This window comes from Aphelocoma coerulescens (assembly GCF_041296385.1).
Source record: "Aphelocoma coerulescens isolate FSJ_1873_10779 chromosome W unlocalized genomic scaffold, UR_Acoe_1.0 ChrW_unloc_scaf_1, whole genome shotgun sequence".
In the NCBI taxonomy this organism is placed as follows: domain Eukaryota; kingdom Metazoa; phylum Chordata; class Aves; order Passeriformes; family Corvidae; genus Aphelocoma; species Aphelocoma coerulescens.
In genome coordinates this window covers 11,839,756-11,858,338 of record NW_027184080.1, presented here as the reverse complement: position 1 = coordinate 11,858,338, position 18,583 = coordinate 11,839,756, and the positions used below count along the sequence as shown (strand labels likewise).

The window sequence follows — 18,583 nt, the reverse complement described above, 5'->3', positions numbered from 1 at the left end:
ATGGTGGATAATGCTGGCAAGACACCAATCCCTAAGGACAGAAAATTCGTGAGTAAAATCCACCCTAGATCTCTCTCTTCTCGCCTTGGTTTGGATATTCTCTCTGGACTATGGAAGAATTGTGGGAAATGTGGCTCTCTGAACCACAGAAAGAAATGTATCTAGAAGTTAAAGGAATCCTTGAACAGCAAAACAAGAAAGTGTTTGTTCCGGTAGATCTAGAACATTTTTTTAACTGGCTTTTCAAAAATTTCTTCTATATTTCTTGAGACTTACTTTTTGATATTGAACCTCCTGGAACTAGTCATGGGTGTTTTTGGTATAAGATCTGGGATAAGATAAGGGATCAAACAAAACCTGGACTAGCGACAGAAGCTCTCCGTGGATCAATTGTAATCAGTGAAGCTCTTGAGGAGCATTTTTATGGTCCCATTACCCCTAGAGCAGAGGATGGCCATAATCCCGTGGCCGAGACCTTGCGGCAGCCATCCCAGGAGCGCGTGACTGCAGCTGTGGCAGCGGAGGTGCCTGTGCTGGATGTGCCCAACCCCCTCAGGAGCGCGCGCCTTATCGCGGACCCCATCCCTGTCTCGGGGTCCCTGGCCGCTCGACCGCGAGTGAGGGAGCGATGCCACAGGCGCTGCGGGTGCAGTGGGCCATGAGCAGCCAGGAACCGGGGTTGGGCGTGGAAGCCTGCTCTGAGCACACGGCTCGGAGAGCCCCGTAGAGTGAGAAGCTGCAGTTTCCACAGTGACACGAGAGGCAGCGCAGCGCGGCGCTGAGCCGTAACAGGGCTGCACTCAAAGCAGCGTGGAGTTGGCGGAGCAGAACCACTCGCAGGGCACGGAGCCAGCGGCGATGGCAACGCGGGGTGGTGCAGAGCCCAGACATGCGTTGGAGCAGCCGCAACACGGGGGCCTGACCGAGACATTGGAGTCAGCGAGGTGGCAGCCACGCGGGACCAGCAGCCACGACAAACACGCAAGCACGTGATAGGAGAAGTTATAGCAACGAAAGTCACAGGAACTGTGAAATGGTACAATGTAAAAAACAACTATGGATTTATAACACGAGATTATACAGGGGAAGATTTAGTCATCCATAGAACTGCCATTAAAAGGAATAACCCTAAAAATTACCTGCAAAGTGTAGGAGATGGGGAAGTTGTACAATTTGATATAGTACAAGGAAAGAAGGGTTTACAAGCAGCGAATGTTACTGGGCCTGGGGGTATTCCAGTCAAAGGCAGCCGTTATGCACAAAATTATAAACAATATCCATCCCAGCAACTTCCCTACCCACAACCTACTTTCCCCTTTTACCCTATACCCAATATGAACCCCTTCCTAAGTTTACCCCATCCCCAATTTATCCCTAATCCGTTTTTCACCCCATGGCTTCCCTATACAATTCCCTTTCCCTACAACTCTTCTCCGATGCCGAGGGGGGGTTGAAAAGGGAGGGAAGAAATTAAACCCTCTCCTGCCTCAGTTTTCCCACAAAGCATGCCCGGAGAGTCCTGTCTCCCTTCTGTCAGCCTTAAGATGTTCCAGAGAATCTGTTTGGACATTTAAAGACTCAGGAGGGTGGCTTGTATTATTTTAAAACTGTTCTTCTTATGTTTATCCAGTTGTTTTCATTCTCCTTTTATTAAAATAAAATGGGTGAAATGTTGGGGTCCCTTTCCCTCACCATGTAGCCCTGGGAGAGTGGCCCTGAGGGAAGGCACGGGGTTTCCCTGCCCCTGGTCAGCCTTGTTCCCCACTGGTTGTTTTGTGTTCCCCTGCTCAGGCAAGGACCCTCGGGTCTCGTGACTGCCTCAGTTCCTTGGCAGATCCTGGCCATGCAGCTGGAGAAATAAACATCTCTGAAACATCTACCAAGAATCTGTCCTTATATACTTCTTTCTACGGTCCTCCTGGTTTGATACATTGTATTAAAGAATTCCCGCTGTAACAACTGCGTCTCTGACCACAGGCTTGTCCAAGATACCCAAAGCCTCTCCTCCTTCCACCCCTTGGTGCGAGAGTCTGTTCGAGCCTGGCAGCTGATAGCCCTGGGGCTCTGGTCCTCATCTTGGAGGTGTTAAGCCTGTGCTCAGTGAATGTCCCCAGCCCATAGTTGTTACTTTATCTTATCTTCATCAGCGAGCAGTGTCAGGATTCAGGGCCCCATTCAGGGTGTGGTAGTCTTCCCTGCAGCTTTTGTAATACAGTTTTAAAAGTCTTTTAAGAAAATGTTTAAGTCATAAAATATAATATTTCAGTCTCTGACACATTCCTTCTTCCAGTTTTCTTTCTCTCTTCTCTTTTTTCACTTCCTCTTCTCCTCTATTATTAAAGACTATCTAGGCCATTTCTAAAAGTTTCCCTAGGTCATGAGAGTCTGGTTCTTCCAGTTCTTGTAACTTTCTTTTAATATCTGGTGCTGAGTTCCCTATGAATATGGAAGCCAACTGTACCATTTCCCCAGGTTTCTCCAGATTTATATTAGTGTATCTCATGGCAGCTACTTTAAGGCATTCCTCAAATTCACTCTGTCTCATGTGGCTCTTGTTTCACCTCATAAAATTTTGACCAATTTATTACCTTTGGCATTGTGTATTTAAAGGAAAATAATACCCATCTTTGATATTGTTTGAGTAAACCCTCCCTTTCTTTGTGTTGGGGTCCCAATGGGGGTCCTGGGAGGGAAAATGCTCTTCAACAGTTCCTGGTAACCTCCCCACTGTGTCTATCCTGTCCACCTCCCTCGTAGCAGTCCTGAGTAACATGTCTCTTTCTGTAGAATCGAATAGATTATCTAGCTGAACTTGGATCTCCCCCCAGTTTGGATTCTGGGTCTTGAGAATGGTTTCAAATACTTCAGCTACCCTCTCTGGATTTTCTCTATCTAGTCCTGCCAAACTCACCCATGCCTCAAGGTGGATGGGGGAGAAAGGTACCTTTACCTCAACTGAGTCATGAGATCCCACCTCCTCCTGGAGCAGAGCTATCACCTCCTGTTTACCCATCTCCTGCTTAACCCTATGTTATGATCCAGTTTAAACCCAGAAAAGCAAAGCAAGCTAAGTCTCTGTGCATAAACCAGAAAGAACTTAGAAGGTTCAAAATATTCCCAGAAACGAGATTAAAACCAAACGAGGTTAGATGTTGAGGCGAAAAAAATTGATGTGTTTTATTTAATAGTAGAGAGGCAAAGAGAAGGAAAGATAAAAGAAAAAAAGAAAGAAATGGAAAAAAGAAGTGTGTGTGTGAGGGGTGGGAGAACAGGGAGAGGTGACAGGGGTTAGGTGGAAGCATATCACCCATCCAAGGGTCCCAACAACGTGTCGTTGCTCCCCTCCATCTGGTCTTCTGGTGGTGAGGGTCCCCCATTGCCGCCGTGGCCACGCCGCCAACATGTGACCACACCACACGCCAAAGAGTACAGCATCCCGTGGATTAATATGCACTTTGGGCCAGGTGGGAACGCCCACGTCTCCCCTTGCAGGGGCTAGCTTGACACACTGTCCCTTGCAACGCTGAGGGTCTGTTGCATCATCTCTGGTTCTCTGGTGCAGGGTCGGGGGACCCCTTTGAGGGGGCCCCTGTGATGGGCCATGTCACCCCCTTCTGCTGTGGATAAGCTTCCCCCCACCCCCAGTGAGGACCCCTCAGCTGGGCTCCTCTGCACAGTGCAGGATGGGCAGTCAGTGCGCCTCTGACCACAGGCTTTTTCTAAGATACCCAAAGCCTTTCCTCCCTCCACCCTTTGGTGTGAGGGTCTGTGCTAGCCTGGCAGCTGATAGACTTGGGGCTGTGGTCTCCACCTTGGAGGTGTTAAGCCTGTGCTTTGTGAATGTCCCCAGCCCATAGTTGTTACTTTATCTTATCTTCATCAGTGAGCCCTGTAAGGCCTCAGTCAGGGCCCCATTCAGGGTGCGGTAGTCTTCTCTGCAGCTTTTGCAATACAGTTTTAAAAGTCTTTTAAGAAAATGTTTAAATCGTAAATAATAATATTTCAGTTTCTGACAGCCCTTCTTCTTACCCAGAGTTAGCCCTGCCACCGGGCTTGAAGTTAACTCCTGCTTCCCCCCTACTGCTCACCCCATCCTTGCGTTTCCCCATTATCAGATACAACCAGATTGTCTCACCCTGTATCTCCCGCTTCTGGTGCCCCCATCATTTCTACATCATCCTCCTCCCGTTGACCATGGCATTTCAAACAATGGTGTCTGATACTGCAGGAGCAACAGAACAATATCGCTTCCTTCTCCTTTCCTTGCCCTTTCCTTCTCTAAAGCTAACATGAGAGGGTCTGAAGGGGCAGGTAGGCACCCCTTTTGCAATTCTTTATGGTTTCTCAAATTAAAGAATAAATCCACATAAGGCACTTCATCCCACTTCCTCTATCTTCCACAAAACAACATCAGCTGTAAAAGGATGTTATAATCTAAGGTACCATTCTTCAGCCACCTAGCCTGGCAGTTTAATTTATATGCTGGCCACCAATGATTACAATACTGAATTAGTTTAGGTTTTCTTAGCGGGCCTCTTCCTATATTTTTCCAGTGGTTCAATATACATTTCAATGGAGAATTTGGAATATCATGTCCCACTTTAGTTTTAGAAAAAACTGCCTCCATATTCAGTAATTACAAGTACACGAGCTATTACCTTAGAACTTCTGGGTTTGTAACAGTGGGGGGGAGAAGAATGGCCAAGCCTGCAATCGCTAAAATGGACATAAGAGGGCGCTCCAAGTCCAAAAATGCAATCTCAGTCACCTACAGAAATACAGCGACCTTCGATAAAACTCCAAAATCCCAGCAATCACACTGCAACACTCTCAGCAAACAGATTTTTTTAGATCACGGGTGTCCCTGGGTTCATATGCAGGCAAACTCAAATTAACACACCACTCTCACACAAACACACTCCCAGAGGTCAAGAAAAATGCAAAGACTGCAAAGCAATTGAACAAACTTCACCACACTCCAGCCAAAGCTGGGGCCAGGCTCCAGTTGTAAATTGAGACTGGGTTTGTTATTTTTCTTTCTCCACCGGAGTCAAGACGGCAACAGTGCGCTACGAGACGACAAAATCAAGAGCTCAATCTGATGATACCTCCCGGGGACTACCTCTGACATATTACTCGTTTTCTTCCCTTTTTCCTTCCCCACGGGACGTGAACCCCTAATACTTCAAGGACTCAAACCTGGAAGGGGGAGAAACTCCCGAGGGGGAAAATTCTTTCTGAACCTGGTGGGGGAGGGATCGCCTGCCTTCTATCAGAGGATGCTCATTTCAGACGTTCCTCCGAATTTGTCTCAAACCGGGACACTTAATTTCCCCCCTTTCCTTTTTGGTAAGCTTACCCAGGGGCTCAAACCCTATGAACCTGTGAACTTCTTTCTTGAACCCTGTTCTAAGGTACTTGAACCCCCTTTCCAGTAACTCTGATCATAGCCCTTTCCAATAACCCCAAAATAATTAATTTAAATGATGCCTTTACTCACCCAGGGATCCTGCCTGAGCCCCAGGTGATGATCAGAAGTCAAAGCTCTCCCCAAGAATCCCTTGGAGCTGGCTAGATATCTATTGGCCTCAGATCCACTGAGGCTCAAGGCTGAGGTCCCATCTGGAGTGCCAATTGCTGTTACCAAATGTCCAAAATATTGGAATAAGACTGTCCAACACTAAGGTTGTGTTAAAGAGGGCATAATTTATTCAGACCTGAGGTCCAACAGGCAATACTCCTAGCTTTACGTGGACATGTGATTCTAAAAGTGTGTTGCTTATATACAATTGCTATATATATATTACAATTTACCTATTACCATAAATCCCACCCCAAGTTCCCAGAGATTCAGTCCTTTGTTTTGTCTATCACTGCATTCTTGAGCCACATGTCTTCTTATCTTCCCACTGTCCTTGCTGGAGAAGCAGTGTTTGCATGCCTGGTTTCTCTGCTAAAAGTTTCACAGGCACAGTAAAAATTGAATTAACCCTTCTGGTATCACAAGCATCTGACTGTACTGTAAGCTGAAGTGAGCCTGACTGGGAAAGAATCGCAAAAATACCCCATTGTGACCGGCCCAGAGGCCTCATGCATCCTTGGCATAGATTACCCCAGGAGAGGGTATATCAAGGACTCAAAAAGACATTGTTGGGCTTTTGGCATAGCTGCAGTGGAGAAAGAGGGAATTAGACAGCTGAATACCTTGTCCGGTTTCTCAGAGGACCCTTCTGCTGTGTGATTCCTGAGGGTCAAAGAACAACAGGTGCTGATTGCTACAACAGTTCACCGTTGACAGCACTGCACCAACCGTGAAGCTGTGACCCCCATCCATGAGATTGTTCATGGATTAAAGACACAGGGAGTGGCAAGACTCACTCCCCCTTTAATAGCCCTATATGGCCAGTGCATAAATCCAATGGAGAGTGGAGACTGACAGTGGACTATCATGGCCTGAACCAAATCACACCATCACTGAGTACTGCAGTGCTGGACATGCTGGAACTTTAGTATGAACTGGAGTCCGAGGCAGCAAAGTGGTGCCACCCTCAACATTGATAATGCTTTTTTCTCCATTCCTTTAGCATCAGAGTGCAGGCCACAGTTTGCTTTCATCTGGAGGGGTGTGCAGCACACCTGGAACTGACTACCCCACTATTTGCCATGGACTAATCCAGACTGCACTCAAAAAGGGTGAGGCTCCAGAACACTTGAAATACATTGATGACATCATTGTATGGGGCAACACAGCAGAGGAAGTTTTTGAGAAAGGGGAGAAGATAATCCAGACTCTCCTGAAGGCTGATTTTGCCATAAAACAAAGTAAGGTCAAGGGACCTGCCCAGAAAGTTCAGTTTTTAGGAGTAAAATGCCAAGATGGTCATCATCAGATTCTAAGGGATGTGGTCAACAAAACAGCAGCTATGTCCCCACCGACCTGCAAGAAGAAAACACAGACTTTCCTAGGTGCTGTGGGTTTTTGGAGGATGCATATTCCAGATTGCAGTCAGATTGTAAACCCTTTCTATCTTGTGACCCAGAAGAAGAATGATTTCAAGTGCTGTCCTGAAAAACAACAAGCTTTTGAACTAATTAAACAGGAGATTGTTCATGCAACAGCACCTGGGCCAGTCAGGACAGGACAAGATTTGAAAAATGTGCTCTACACTGCAACTGGGGAGAAGTTGGCAGTAAAAATACATCATGTAGATGCACACATACCCAATCAAAACCTTCACACACTGTAGAAGGAGTTAAAGCCCCCTGGTGCATATGAGAAGTGTGTTAGGGAAGACAGTTTGGATTAGTCCTGCCTCAAACAAAGGCAAACCTATCCATGGGATTGTTTTTGCTCAAGGACCTGGATGCACTTGGTGGGTGATACAGAGGGACATGGAAATACAATGTGTACCTCAAGGGGATTTGATTTTTGGGTAAGAACAGTCTGTAATGTTGAGTTGTATAATATTGGTTGCTGCCTGACACTGCCACTGTATGCCATAACTACCATGGCCAATGAGGATGGAGTGTTCCAGATACACCAGTTGTGAGCAGCAACTAGCCCCCCTGCCCTGGAAGACATCTAGGATGGATAGAACCCACAGTCATGGACTAAATGAACTCAACAGGCATCTTGGCGGGATGGCCAGTAACTATGGAAATGATACCTGTGCCTGTGTGTATTTACATATATATGTATATTTCACAGAATAATAGAACATTCTGAGTTGGAAGGGACCCACAAGGATCATTGAGTCCAGCTGTTAAGTGAATGGCCCATGTGGGGATTGAACCCACAACCTTGGCGTTATTAGCACCATTCGCCAACCAACTGAGCTAGTCTCAGTGGTTGTTGGAAGGTGTATGTCCCGGTTTGAGACAAATTCGGAGGAACATTCGAAATGAACATCCTCTGATAGAAGGCAGGTTACAGCAGGTTACCCCCACCAGATTTGGAAAGAATTTTCCTCGGAGGAAAGTGAAAAAAAAAGTTATTTATTTAACAAGCAGAGTGCACGCAGGAACGGGGGAAAAAAAAAGAGTAATGCTAAATAATAAAACCTCTAGCTGTGGAGAAGACATGAGAAGATTCAAAGTCCTTTGTGGGCGTGGCCCTCTCCTCTCCAGAGCTGGGGCTTGGCGTGGGCCCCTCCGGGCCTTGGTGGAAAGGCCTCCCAGTGAGGTTCTGATGTTCTGGTGTTTTGAACAGTTCCATAAGAGTTCTTACCTCAGCTAGCAGGCCAGCAAAAAAAAAAGCAAAGAATTTTAACTCTCCTTCTCTCTCCTGAGAAAAGGAGCCGAGAGCTGCGAAAAAAAGCAGGAAGGTGCTTCCTCTGCTCAGCCACCGTCGGAATGCAGGGGAGTGGAGTGTCCTTGAGCACAAAACGATCTGAAGAATTCGCCTGGCTTTTTTTTTTTTTCCTTTCTCTCAGACCCAGTTTTAAAGGCACAGAAAGGCACAGGATTCATGTCTGGCATAAGGCAGATGATAGGGAATACAGTATCATACAGTCACCCCAGGACAGTGTAGGATCTGGGCATGACATAGATGATATAGAATAAAGGGTGGATAATGTCCTGGTTCTGGCCAGGAAGGAGTTAATGGGTTTTTTTGAGGTAACTGTGAGGGCGTGACTGTGGGTGTGTCTAGGAGGTTATTTGATACCACCTTATGTCATTTCCAGGGGTGGGAGAAAGGGACTCTCTCTTGCTTCTGAAAAGAAGGGCATTCCTACTGGTAGGAGAAAGCATGGCCGGTGAAACTGTCCAGCATTGTTTTATTTTATGTGTAAATAGTTTCTTTGTCTTATACCTTTTGTTCTAAATATTGTTGCTGTTATTGTTCATTTTCTTATCTCATTGCTGTTTCCAGTAAATTGTTCTTATCTCAATCCCTGATCTTTGCCTTTTGTGCTTTCACTTGGAGGGGGAAGGGGAGTGAGAGCAAGCGGCTTTATCGGGACTACTAAATTGGAGAATACCATTCCCAAACCACTACACTATCTAAAAAATGTAGAAAGGAGGACCCTGAGAACTACCAACCTGTCAGCCTCACCTCTGTGCCTGGGAAGATCCTGGAACAGATCCTCCTAGAAGCTGTGCTAAGGCACATGGAGGACAGGGAGGTGATTCAGTACAGCCAGTACAGCTTCATCAAGGGCCTGACCAAACTAGAGGCCTTCTATGATGGAGTAACTCCATCAGTGGACAAGACAAGAGCTACATGTCATCTCTTGGGACTTCCGTAAGGCCTTTGACACAGTCCCCCACAACATCGTTCTCCTTAAGTTGGAGAGATATGGGTTTAATGGGTGGACTATTTGGTGGATAAGGAATTGGTTGGATGATCTGTCATAGGTTAGCAAGCATAGTCCCGGAAGGGATGTCCTTGCTAAGGGGTGCTTACAGTTTCCTCTGGGACCTGATAGAACCTATCAGCTGGCCAGTTTGAATATGGACAATTCTTTAAGCCACTTAAAGTTGTGACTGCCTCTGTGATACACACTTAAGAATAGACAAACTCCCCCTCCCGCAAGCTCTCTCTCGTTTCCGGCGCTGGGACAGGTGGCTGCAGGCCCCGTGCGGGGGCCAGCAGGCCCCTCCAGGCCCTGCTTGGGCCAGGCCGGGCCGGGCCACGGCCATCCTGGAGTCTGTGGACCTGTTCCAGCCATGGAACCCCCCCACTGCCTTGCCGTGGGCAGCCGGAGCGGCTTGGCTCTCCCCCCTCTCCACTGCGATAAGAAAAATTCAACATTCCAGCTGCAAAGCTGCAAGGCCGAGGTGAGATTAACCCTTTTATTGCTGTGAAGAGCTGAAAACCTGAGGGAAGAGAAAGAGGAGATGCTTAAAGCTGAAAGTCTGTTGTGAAGCTATGATATATCGGAGTATCCCGTTGTAATTTCATGAAGATATGGGGGGTGGAGTGTTCAACTCGTAAGCAATAAGCAGATGCTGACGCAGCTGTAATTTCATGAGAAGTTTGGACAGGGAGAGATGAACCAGATGAGGACTGTTGCTCCAAACGGGAAAGGAGAAAACCTCAGTTCCTAGAGATGCTCCCAGAGATAGTCTTAAAGATGAAGATGAGGAAGACCCTTTGCTCCCAGGGAAGGAGAAGGGCCTCTGGTTTTTTTTTTCTGAACGGCTCAACCTTAAAATTGTACCCCAAAAAACTTCAAGAGTGGACCCTCGAAAGCAGTTGCAGGAAAAGCTGCAAGTTGGGGGAAGGGACTCAAATCGCGAGCAGAGAGACTCCTCTTCCTAAATGGATTAAACAATATTTGGAAGTGGGTGGCTGTCTTGTTGTGATAATGTTTTCATAGCACAAGCAAGAAGAGACTTCTCTTTCTAAATGGACTGAACACGGTTATTATGGAAGTGATAAACAGACTGAACATCTCAAGGGTTGTCTTTTTACATTGTCAGTGGGAGAAGGGAGGAAGGTGGGGGGAGGAGGAGAGTTCTGAAGGTGTGGTATAATTTTTTTTTTTTCTTTTCTTCTTTTAGGTCTGTTAATAAACTTCTTTATATTCTTTCAAGTTTGGTGCCTGCTTTGCATTTCTCCTAATTCTTATCTCACAGAAGATAAACAGTAATGAGTATTTTAGACCAAACCACTACACTAAATTGGTGTTTCCGCCCGGTTACAAACCCAACCCGCGACATGATCACATCCAGAGGGCCGTGGTCAACAACTCAATGTCCTGATGGACACTGGTGACAAGTAGTGTCCCTCAGGGGTCCATATTGGCACCAGCACTGTTTAATATCTTCACCAATGACATAGTGGGATTGTGTGCACCCTCAGCAAGTTTGCAGATTACACCAAACTGAGTGGTGTGGTCGACACACCTGTAGGACAGGATGCCATCCAGGGGGACCTTGACAAGCTTGAAAGGTGGTCTGGTGGGAACCTCATGAGGTTCAGGAAGGCCAAATACAAGATCCTGCACCTGGGGTGGGGCAATCCTGTAGTGGTTTGGTTCAAAATATCCATTACTTACTTATTTTCCTTCTGTGAGATAAGAATTAGGAGAAAGCAAAGCAGGCACAAAACTTAAAAGAATATAAAGAAGTTTATTAACAGACCTAAAAGAAGGGAAAAAAAGACTAAACCTTCAGAACACTTCTCCCCACCTTTCTCCCTTCTCCCACTGACAATGTAAAAAGACAACCCTTGAGATTTTCAGTTTACCACGTCTATAATAATCTCCTTTTTCAGTTCATTTAGGGAGAGCAGTCTCTCTTGCTCATGCTATGGAGACATCTCCACAAGAAACAGTTCTCTCATGGCTTCAATGTCACAGCACGACAGCCGCCTAGGATGGTTCTCTGCTCGCATGTGAAAGTCCCTTCCCTTGACTTACAGCTTTCCCCACAACTGTTTTCAAGGGTCCAATCTTGATCTAATGGGGTACCATTTTAAGGTTGAGCTGTTCAGAAGCAAAGGTTCTCTTCACCTATCTCTGGGAGCATTTTCATCTCTAGGAACAGAGGTCGTCTTCTTCCCTGGGAGCAAGGGTCTTCATCACTTTCATCTCTCTCTGTTCAAGCTTCTAATCAAATCACAGCTACTTCAACATTTGCTTGCTTCAGCACAGATACTTTTGCTTACATTTTCAGTTTGAACGCTGCACACCCCATGCTTTCATGAGATTACAACAGGTACTCTGATGTATCATAGTCCATCACCATAGCTTTACAACAGAATTTCAGCTTCTAGGTTTGAAGCATCTCCTCTTTCTCCTCTCTCGGGGTTTCAGCTCTTCCTTCTTCACTGACTTGGTGTCTTTATGGTGTTTTCTTCACATGCCCTCACCCTTCCTTTTCTTTTGACTTGGGAGAGGATTGATGTCTGCAGGCTTCATCTGTTCTGGAGGAAACTTACAACACTAAAAGGGTTAATGTCACCCGGGCCTTGCAGCTGGAATTTGCCTCTTGCTGTTGGTCACATGATCTTTGCCGGGCAGCAGGGCCTCAGATGAATTTTGGCTGCACTAGGCGAGGGCTGGCCTGGCCCAGCCACGGCCCCAGGCTGCCTGCACGCAGCAGGGCTGCAGATGGAACAGGGCTGCGAGGCTCCGGGGTGGCTGTCTCCCAGCTGGCCCGAGCTGCACTGAGGGGGGGCTGCGCCAGGTGTCCAGCGGGCAGAAGTGGCTGAGATCTCAGCCAAGCTGCGCCATGGCCGACCCGGCTGGACCACGTCGAGCAGGGCCCGGCCCGGCCCCACTGGGCCACACGGCGGGCCCCCAGTTACCTGTCCGAAAACTGGAAGCAAAAGAGCTGTCCCAGGGTTTGTTTGTTCTTAAATGTGGATCACAGAGGCATGTCAAGCTTCTTAAGTGGCTTAAAAAAGTTGCCAATATTCAAACTAGCGAGTTGATTGGTTCTATTGGGTCTAGAGGAAGCTGTAAGCACTTCTTTGCAAAGAATCACTTCTGTGGCTGATGGAGCCCTCTTTAACTAAAAACCCAAACTATGCTAAACCATGACAAATCCCAAGCACAAATACAGGTTGGATGGAGAATGGATTGAGAGCAGCCCTGAGGAGAAGGACTTGGAGGTGCTGGTGGACAAGATCAATATGACCCAGCAATACACACTTGCAGCCCAGAAGGCCAACTGTACCCTGGGCTGCATCAAAAGAAGCATAGCTAGCAGGTCAAGGGATGTGATTCTGCCCCTTTACCCTGCTCTTGTGAGACCCCACTTGGAGTACTGCATTCATCTCTGGGGCCTTGTTGTGGTTTAAGCCCACCTGGAAACTAAGCACCATGCAGCTGCTTGCTCACATGGCCTCTCTCCCTCCCACCCCAGTGGAATGGGGAGGAGAATAAAAAATAAAACTTGTAGGTTGAGATAAGAGCAGATTAGTAATTGAAAATAAAATACAATAATAACAATAAATAATAATAATAACAATAACAACAACAATAATAATAATAATTATTATTATTATTATAAAAAGGGAAAGGAAAAAAACCAAATAAGTGATGCACAATACAATTGCTCACCACGTGCTGACCAATGCCAGACTCCTGTTCCTGAACCCAGATCAGGTCTCCTTCTGGTAACTCCCCCAGTTTATATACTGGGCATGATTGTCTATGGTGTGGAATATCCGTTTGGCCAGTTTGAATCACTTGTACTGGCTATGTACCCTCCCAGTTTATTTTGCGAACCTCCTCACTGGCAGAGCGAGTCACAATCCAAAAAAGAGTTCTTGACTTAGGATAAACACAGCTTAACAAGAACTGAAACATCAGTATGTTATCAACATTATTCTCATTCTGAATCCAAAATACAGAACTTTATTATCTACTGAGAAGAAATGAACTCTATCCCAGCTGAAACCAGGACAGGTCTCCAACATAAGAAGGATGTGGACCTGTTGGAGCAAGTCAAGAGGAGGGATGTGAAAATGATCAGGGTTTGCATGGCCTGGTTTTTGGTAATGGGGAGGCTACAGGGGTGGCTTCTGGGAGAAGCTGCTAGAAGCTTCCTCAGTATCCAGCAGAGCCAATCCCTGGTGGCTCCAAAGATGGATGTGCTGTTGGCCAAGGCTGGGCCAATTAGAAATGGTGGTAATGCCTCTGTGATAACATATTTAAGAAGAAAGATAAACAAAAAGTTGTTGCACAGTTTTAATTGTGACCAGAGAAGAACAGACTGAGAACATGTGAAAATAACAACTATGCAGACACTAAGGTCAGTGAAGAAGGAGGGGGAGGAGGTGCTCTAGGCACTGGAGCTGAGATTCCTCTGCAGCTTCTGGTGAAGACCATGGGGAAGAAGCTGTCCCTCTGCAGCCCAGGGAGGTCCATGGGGAATGCAGAGATCCGTGTGCAGCCTGTGCCTGTTTGGACAAATTTGGAGGAAAAATATCCTCTGGTAGAAGGCAGGTTACAACCATCCCCCACCACGTTCGGGAAAAAAAGAATTTTTTCCTCGGAGGAAAGTGAAAGAGATAAAAACTATTTATTTAACAAACACACGGGAAAAGGATAATAATGCTAAATAATAAAACCTCTAGCTGTGGAGAGAAAACTTGGGAAAATTTTAGAGTCCTTCCATAGGTAGCCTTTCCCCTCCTCCTTGGAGCTGGGACAGGGTAGGCCCACCTCCAGGACCAAGGCCTCGATGGAGAGTCCTCCTGATGTATTTTGATGTTGAAACAGTCCAAAAAACATGGTTTTCCCTGGCGTCTACCTGTCTAGAGGCAGGGCCCCTCTAGTCCTGATTATCCTACTTTCCCTGGGCATGCATCTTAGAGGTTCCTTCAAGGGGATCGGGCATGTCATAGTCTCTTCCATCATTTCTAGCAGTTCGGCTACAGGCAACTGGAGCTACTTCCTTTTTGGTAGAACTTCCTTTCTGAGACTTGCGCTCCTTCAATTCATGCACTCATGCTGCCAGAGCAGAAGTGGGTTGTCCATCCCACCTCCTCATGTTTTCCCCACTATCATACAGGAAATATCACAGCTCGCTTTGTGGGATGTACCTTCTCTCTTTCTCTGGGGAACGTCTGCATTTGGGAGCAGAATCTCTGATCCGTACCACCGAGATTTGGAGAAGACCCTCTTTAATCTCCTTCTTGAGTTCCTGGTGCATCTTCTCTATCTTATCTTCCAATTTTGGTATACGTGTCTCCACAACTGCGATTCTTGCATGTGTTGGGCCATGCACAGAGTCTGCATATGCTCGGAGCTTCGTTGCCACATCCTGCACAGTCTCATTTGCACCGTAGTCTGGTTTCATCATTGCCAAAGCAGAAGCATATTCTTGTGACCCAAGTCGTATGAGTTTTCGCCACATCAATGGATTAACTCTGACCCGGTCTGGACTCCTCAATCCTGGGTCATCTGAGAAGACAATCTCTACCACCGCTAGTTCTCTCAGGCGTTGGATCCCTTGCTCCATGGTCTTCCACTGGGTTTGCTGCATATAGAGATCGTCTGCGCACAGATATCTATCTCTCGCGCCATTCAAGACCCGTCTCCAGAGACTGTCAGACTCAGCCCTACTTATTATTGCTTGGTCAATAGCAGGATCACGTGACAGGGATCCCAAATGCCTCGCTTCAGCACCGTCCAGCATTACATCATCACCCGCAGCATCCCAAATACAGACCATCCAACTTATTACGGATTCATCAGACCATCAGGTGTAGTCCTTTCTTAAGCTGTGAAGGTCCTTTATGGACATGGACTCAGTAATGGTTTCTGTGCCTGAGTCGGTGGCTTTGAGGTTCCTTCCCCTGCATCATCTTTCACTGGGCGATCAGTTTTGGTTGTGTGGTTTTTCCTTGTGACAGGAGCCACTGTCAGTGGCTTATAATTGCTGTCTGGTTTATCTGCAGCCTGAGTGACTAGGGTGTCTGCTGATTTATCTTCCTGCCCCTCTACCTTTATCTGCTGCTCCATAGTACCTAGCAGTGTGCAATAGACATATGCCAAGGCCCAACATATTGCAATGAGCTTTTTCTCATTAGAATTGTCATTGTATTTCTCTTTCAGATATTTCCCCACCTCAGCTGGTTTCTGAATTTGTTCAGGGGGGAAATTCCAAGATATTGGGTCAGAGAAATTCTTCATGGTTTGGCCCCTATCCTCCCATACCCCACACCACTCAGGATTTTCCACATCTAGGTCAGGTGTCTCATCAGTCACCCTGGAAATCTGAGCTCTCATTCTAGCCAAGCTGCAAGACATATAGAAGAAGCTTATCAGATAAATACCAGGAAGGTGGTCTCTTTAACATCCAGGGGAAACTGAACATTCTCAAAAGATAATGTATCCAATTTAAAGGGAAGGGAGATGAATGGCTGGGAAACCCCATCTACTCCGCTGCCAACAAACTGGGTGAAATTACTAATAAACCCCCAAAACAGGTTACTGAAACTAGGACTGGCATTAGGACAGAGAAACCACATATCATACACACTTCAAACAACTGCCTGTGCCTCTGTAAACTTCTTATAAATCATTATCACCGAGCACAGCAAAATACAAATCCTGATTCATGCCCCTGCTCTGCAAAAGTTTTGTATCAGGGACAAGATAGGAGTAATCTGTGGATAGGCAAATAGGCCTAGGGACCAGAAAGACATGAATACATCAAGCCAGAGAGACATTATGAACTCAACCAACATGGTGACTATTTTACCCCAACACAAAGTAATTAAATTCAAACCAAAATGCAATTAATACAGGTTTTTCACTTTTCTTCTAGCCACTAATTATTTGTGCCAGTTTGGATATATTTGGAGGAAAAATATCCTCTGATAGAAGGCAGGTCACAACCACCCCTCCCCCACCAGGTTCGGGAAAAAAAGAATTATTTCCTTGGAGGAAAGTGAAAGAGATAAAAACTATTTATTTAACAAACACACAGGAAAAGGATAATAATGCTAAATAATAAAACCTCTCGCTGTGGAGAGAAAACCTGGGAAAAGTTCAGAGTCCATCCATAGGTAGCCTCTCCCCTCCTCCTCCGAGCTGGGACCCGGTGGGCCCACCTCTGGGCCTTGATGAAAAAAATCCTCCCGATGCGTTCTGATGTTGAAACAGTCCGGCAGAGAAGAAGGGAAAAATCGAAGTCCCAGGAAAACAAAGTTCAACTCTCCATCTCTCTCCAGAGAAAAGTAGCCGATAGCTGGCTGAAAAAAAAGCAAGCAGGGTGCTTCTTTCCACTCTTGCTCTCGCTGCAGCAGGGTGCAGAGAAGTCTGTGTATATATCTGTGTGTCCTTGAAACAAAAGTGCTTTGAGAAGTTTGCTCGGTTTTTTTCCTCTCCCCCCTCTCAGGCTCAGTTTAAAGGCATAGAAAGGCACAAAATTAATTTCTGGGCATAGAGCAGAGATCGGGGATACACACCATAAAGTCACCCCAAGACAAGCCCGTGGAGGAGCCCCACGCAGGAGCAGGTGGATGCTTGAGAGGAGGCTGTGACCCCATGGGAGACCCATGGAGACAGGGGCCCTATATGTATCAAAGCTTCTTAAAGGGAATCCTTGATTGCTGCGATTTAGAGCCACTCATCATTGTGATTATCCTCTTTGAAGGTCCTAGTTGAGATACAGTAGCTAAATTCAGCATCTAAGTAATCATAAACAGCAAGTTTGGAAGGGACTAAATTAGTTCCTCTTAGACCATCCTTTATGATAAACTGCACCTGTTATTTCTGTAAGGCATTTGTCTAAGCTGTTACTAAAGACATCCTTTTCTTGTCCTCTCTTTCTTCTTCTCCTCATCTTTTCCAGCCAAAAATTCCATTTTACTAGCTGCTAGGGAAAGTCTCATTTGTAGCTTCAATGCCTGATTTATGCTGAAATTATCAAAAAAGTTTATTTCTTAAATAAATTTTAAGTTACCAGTTTAATACAGTATGCTTCCGAATTTAAATAGGTGCTTACTAATAGCCAACAATTTATTGAATTTGCGTTTGCTTTGGCTTTCCCATATAGATCTGCCTCAAGTTTAAGATATATTTATATTTTTACATTTTGCATTATACACACACACAAACGCACATGCACACAAATATGCATGTGTATAAATATTCTTTCAACTCAAAGTTTTCTGTTATTTAGAAGGAAAATGAGGCATAACTGTGTATTGATTTAAGAGAAAAATAACTTTTGTGGTGTGTATTACATTAGAAACATTTATAGAAGAATCAAGCTGGACAATGAAACATTGTGTTGGGATGTTCTTTATCAGTGCCACTAAGTAGACTATACTCTGCATTTTGATTTTCCTATGTTAGAGCACTCCATTGAATTTTGTTTGCAAAGTCCATAAGAGCTATTTTCTTATTGATAAAACAGATGCCAATTAACTATACTATTTTGCTTAGAGTTTGCCAATTATAGAGGGTAAGACCAAGAAACAGAGTTCAATGTACTTTATAATATTTTTATTTTTCAGAGGCCCAGAAGATGCAATAAATGACTGCAGAATCATTTTTATAGAGGAAATGTACAAGATTGAAAAGCCAGGAGCTTATCCACTGACATTTTCAGATGGAGATTTCAAAAGTATGAGCTTTTTTTTGTGTGATTGAGACTGTTAGTTAAATATTTGAATGACATTTAAAAATTAAGGGATCAGACCACAGAATCAATTTGATTAAGGTTTCTTTTGTGCATAATAAAAGAATTGTTATTACACAGATTTTGGGTTGAAAAGTTTTTAAGAGAATGTAACTTTCTTACATGGCATATTGAGAATAAATTGTTGATGTAATATATCAACACATTAGTGCTGTGAATATAGCAGGTAAATCATTGATATTTTAGATGATCTGTATGGGTTGAATTAATATTCTGAGATAAGTTCCTAGGCAGGCATCCAAATCACAAAACTTACTATCATAATGGACATCTCATTTGAGTTCTTAACAGATGCAAAAGACTGCTGTCTTCAACCATGGCATTATCTAAGAATGAAAAATCCTTAGCTGTGTAGAGCAAGAAAGTGTCAACTTGCTAGAACTATGAAAAAAACCAGATATATTCAATTTTAGATTATTGTGTCCTTCTGAGCACTAAATAAACCATGTCCCCTCCCTACCCCCTGCCAAAG

At 45.2% G+C, this 18,583-nt stretch overlaps 1 protein-coding gene across 2 annotated transcripts in view; it reads left to right on the top strand.

The window, feature by feature from the left end:
• The window catches only part of LOC138102785 (E3 ubiquitin-protein ligase UHRF2-like), a 396,395-nt gene that overhangs the window by 205,142 nt on the left and 172,670 nt on the right, over nt 1–18,583 (top strand). For both annotated transcript variants that reach the window (XM_069000537.1, XM_069000536.1), the window contains one exon: nt 17,927–18,036. In XM_069000537.1, coding sequence (XP_068856638.1) covers nt 17,927–18,036 — 110 coding nt within the window. The remainder of the gene's footprint in view (nt 1–17,926; nt 18,037–18,583) is intronic.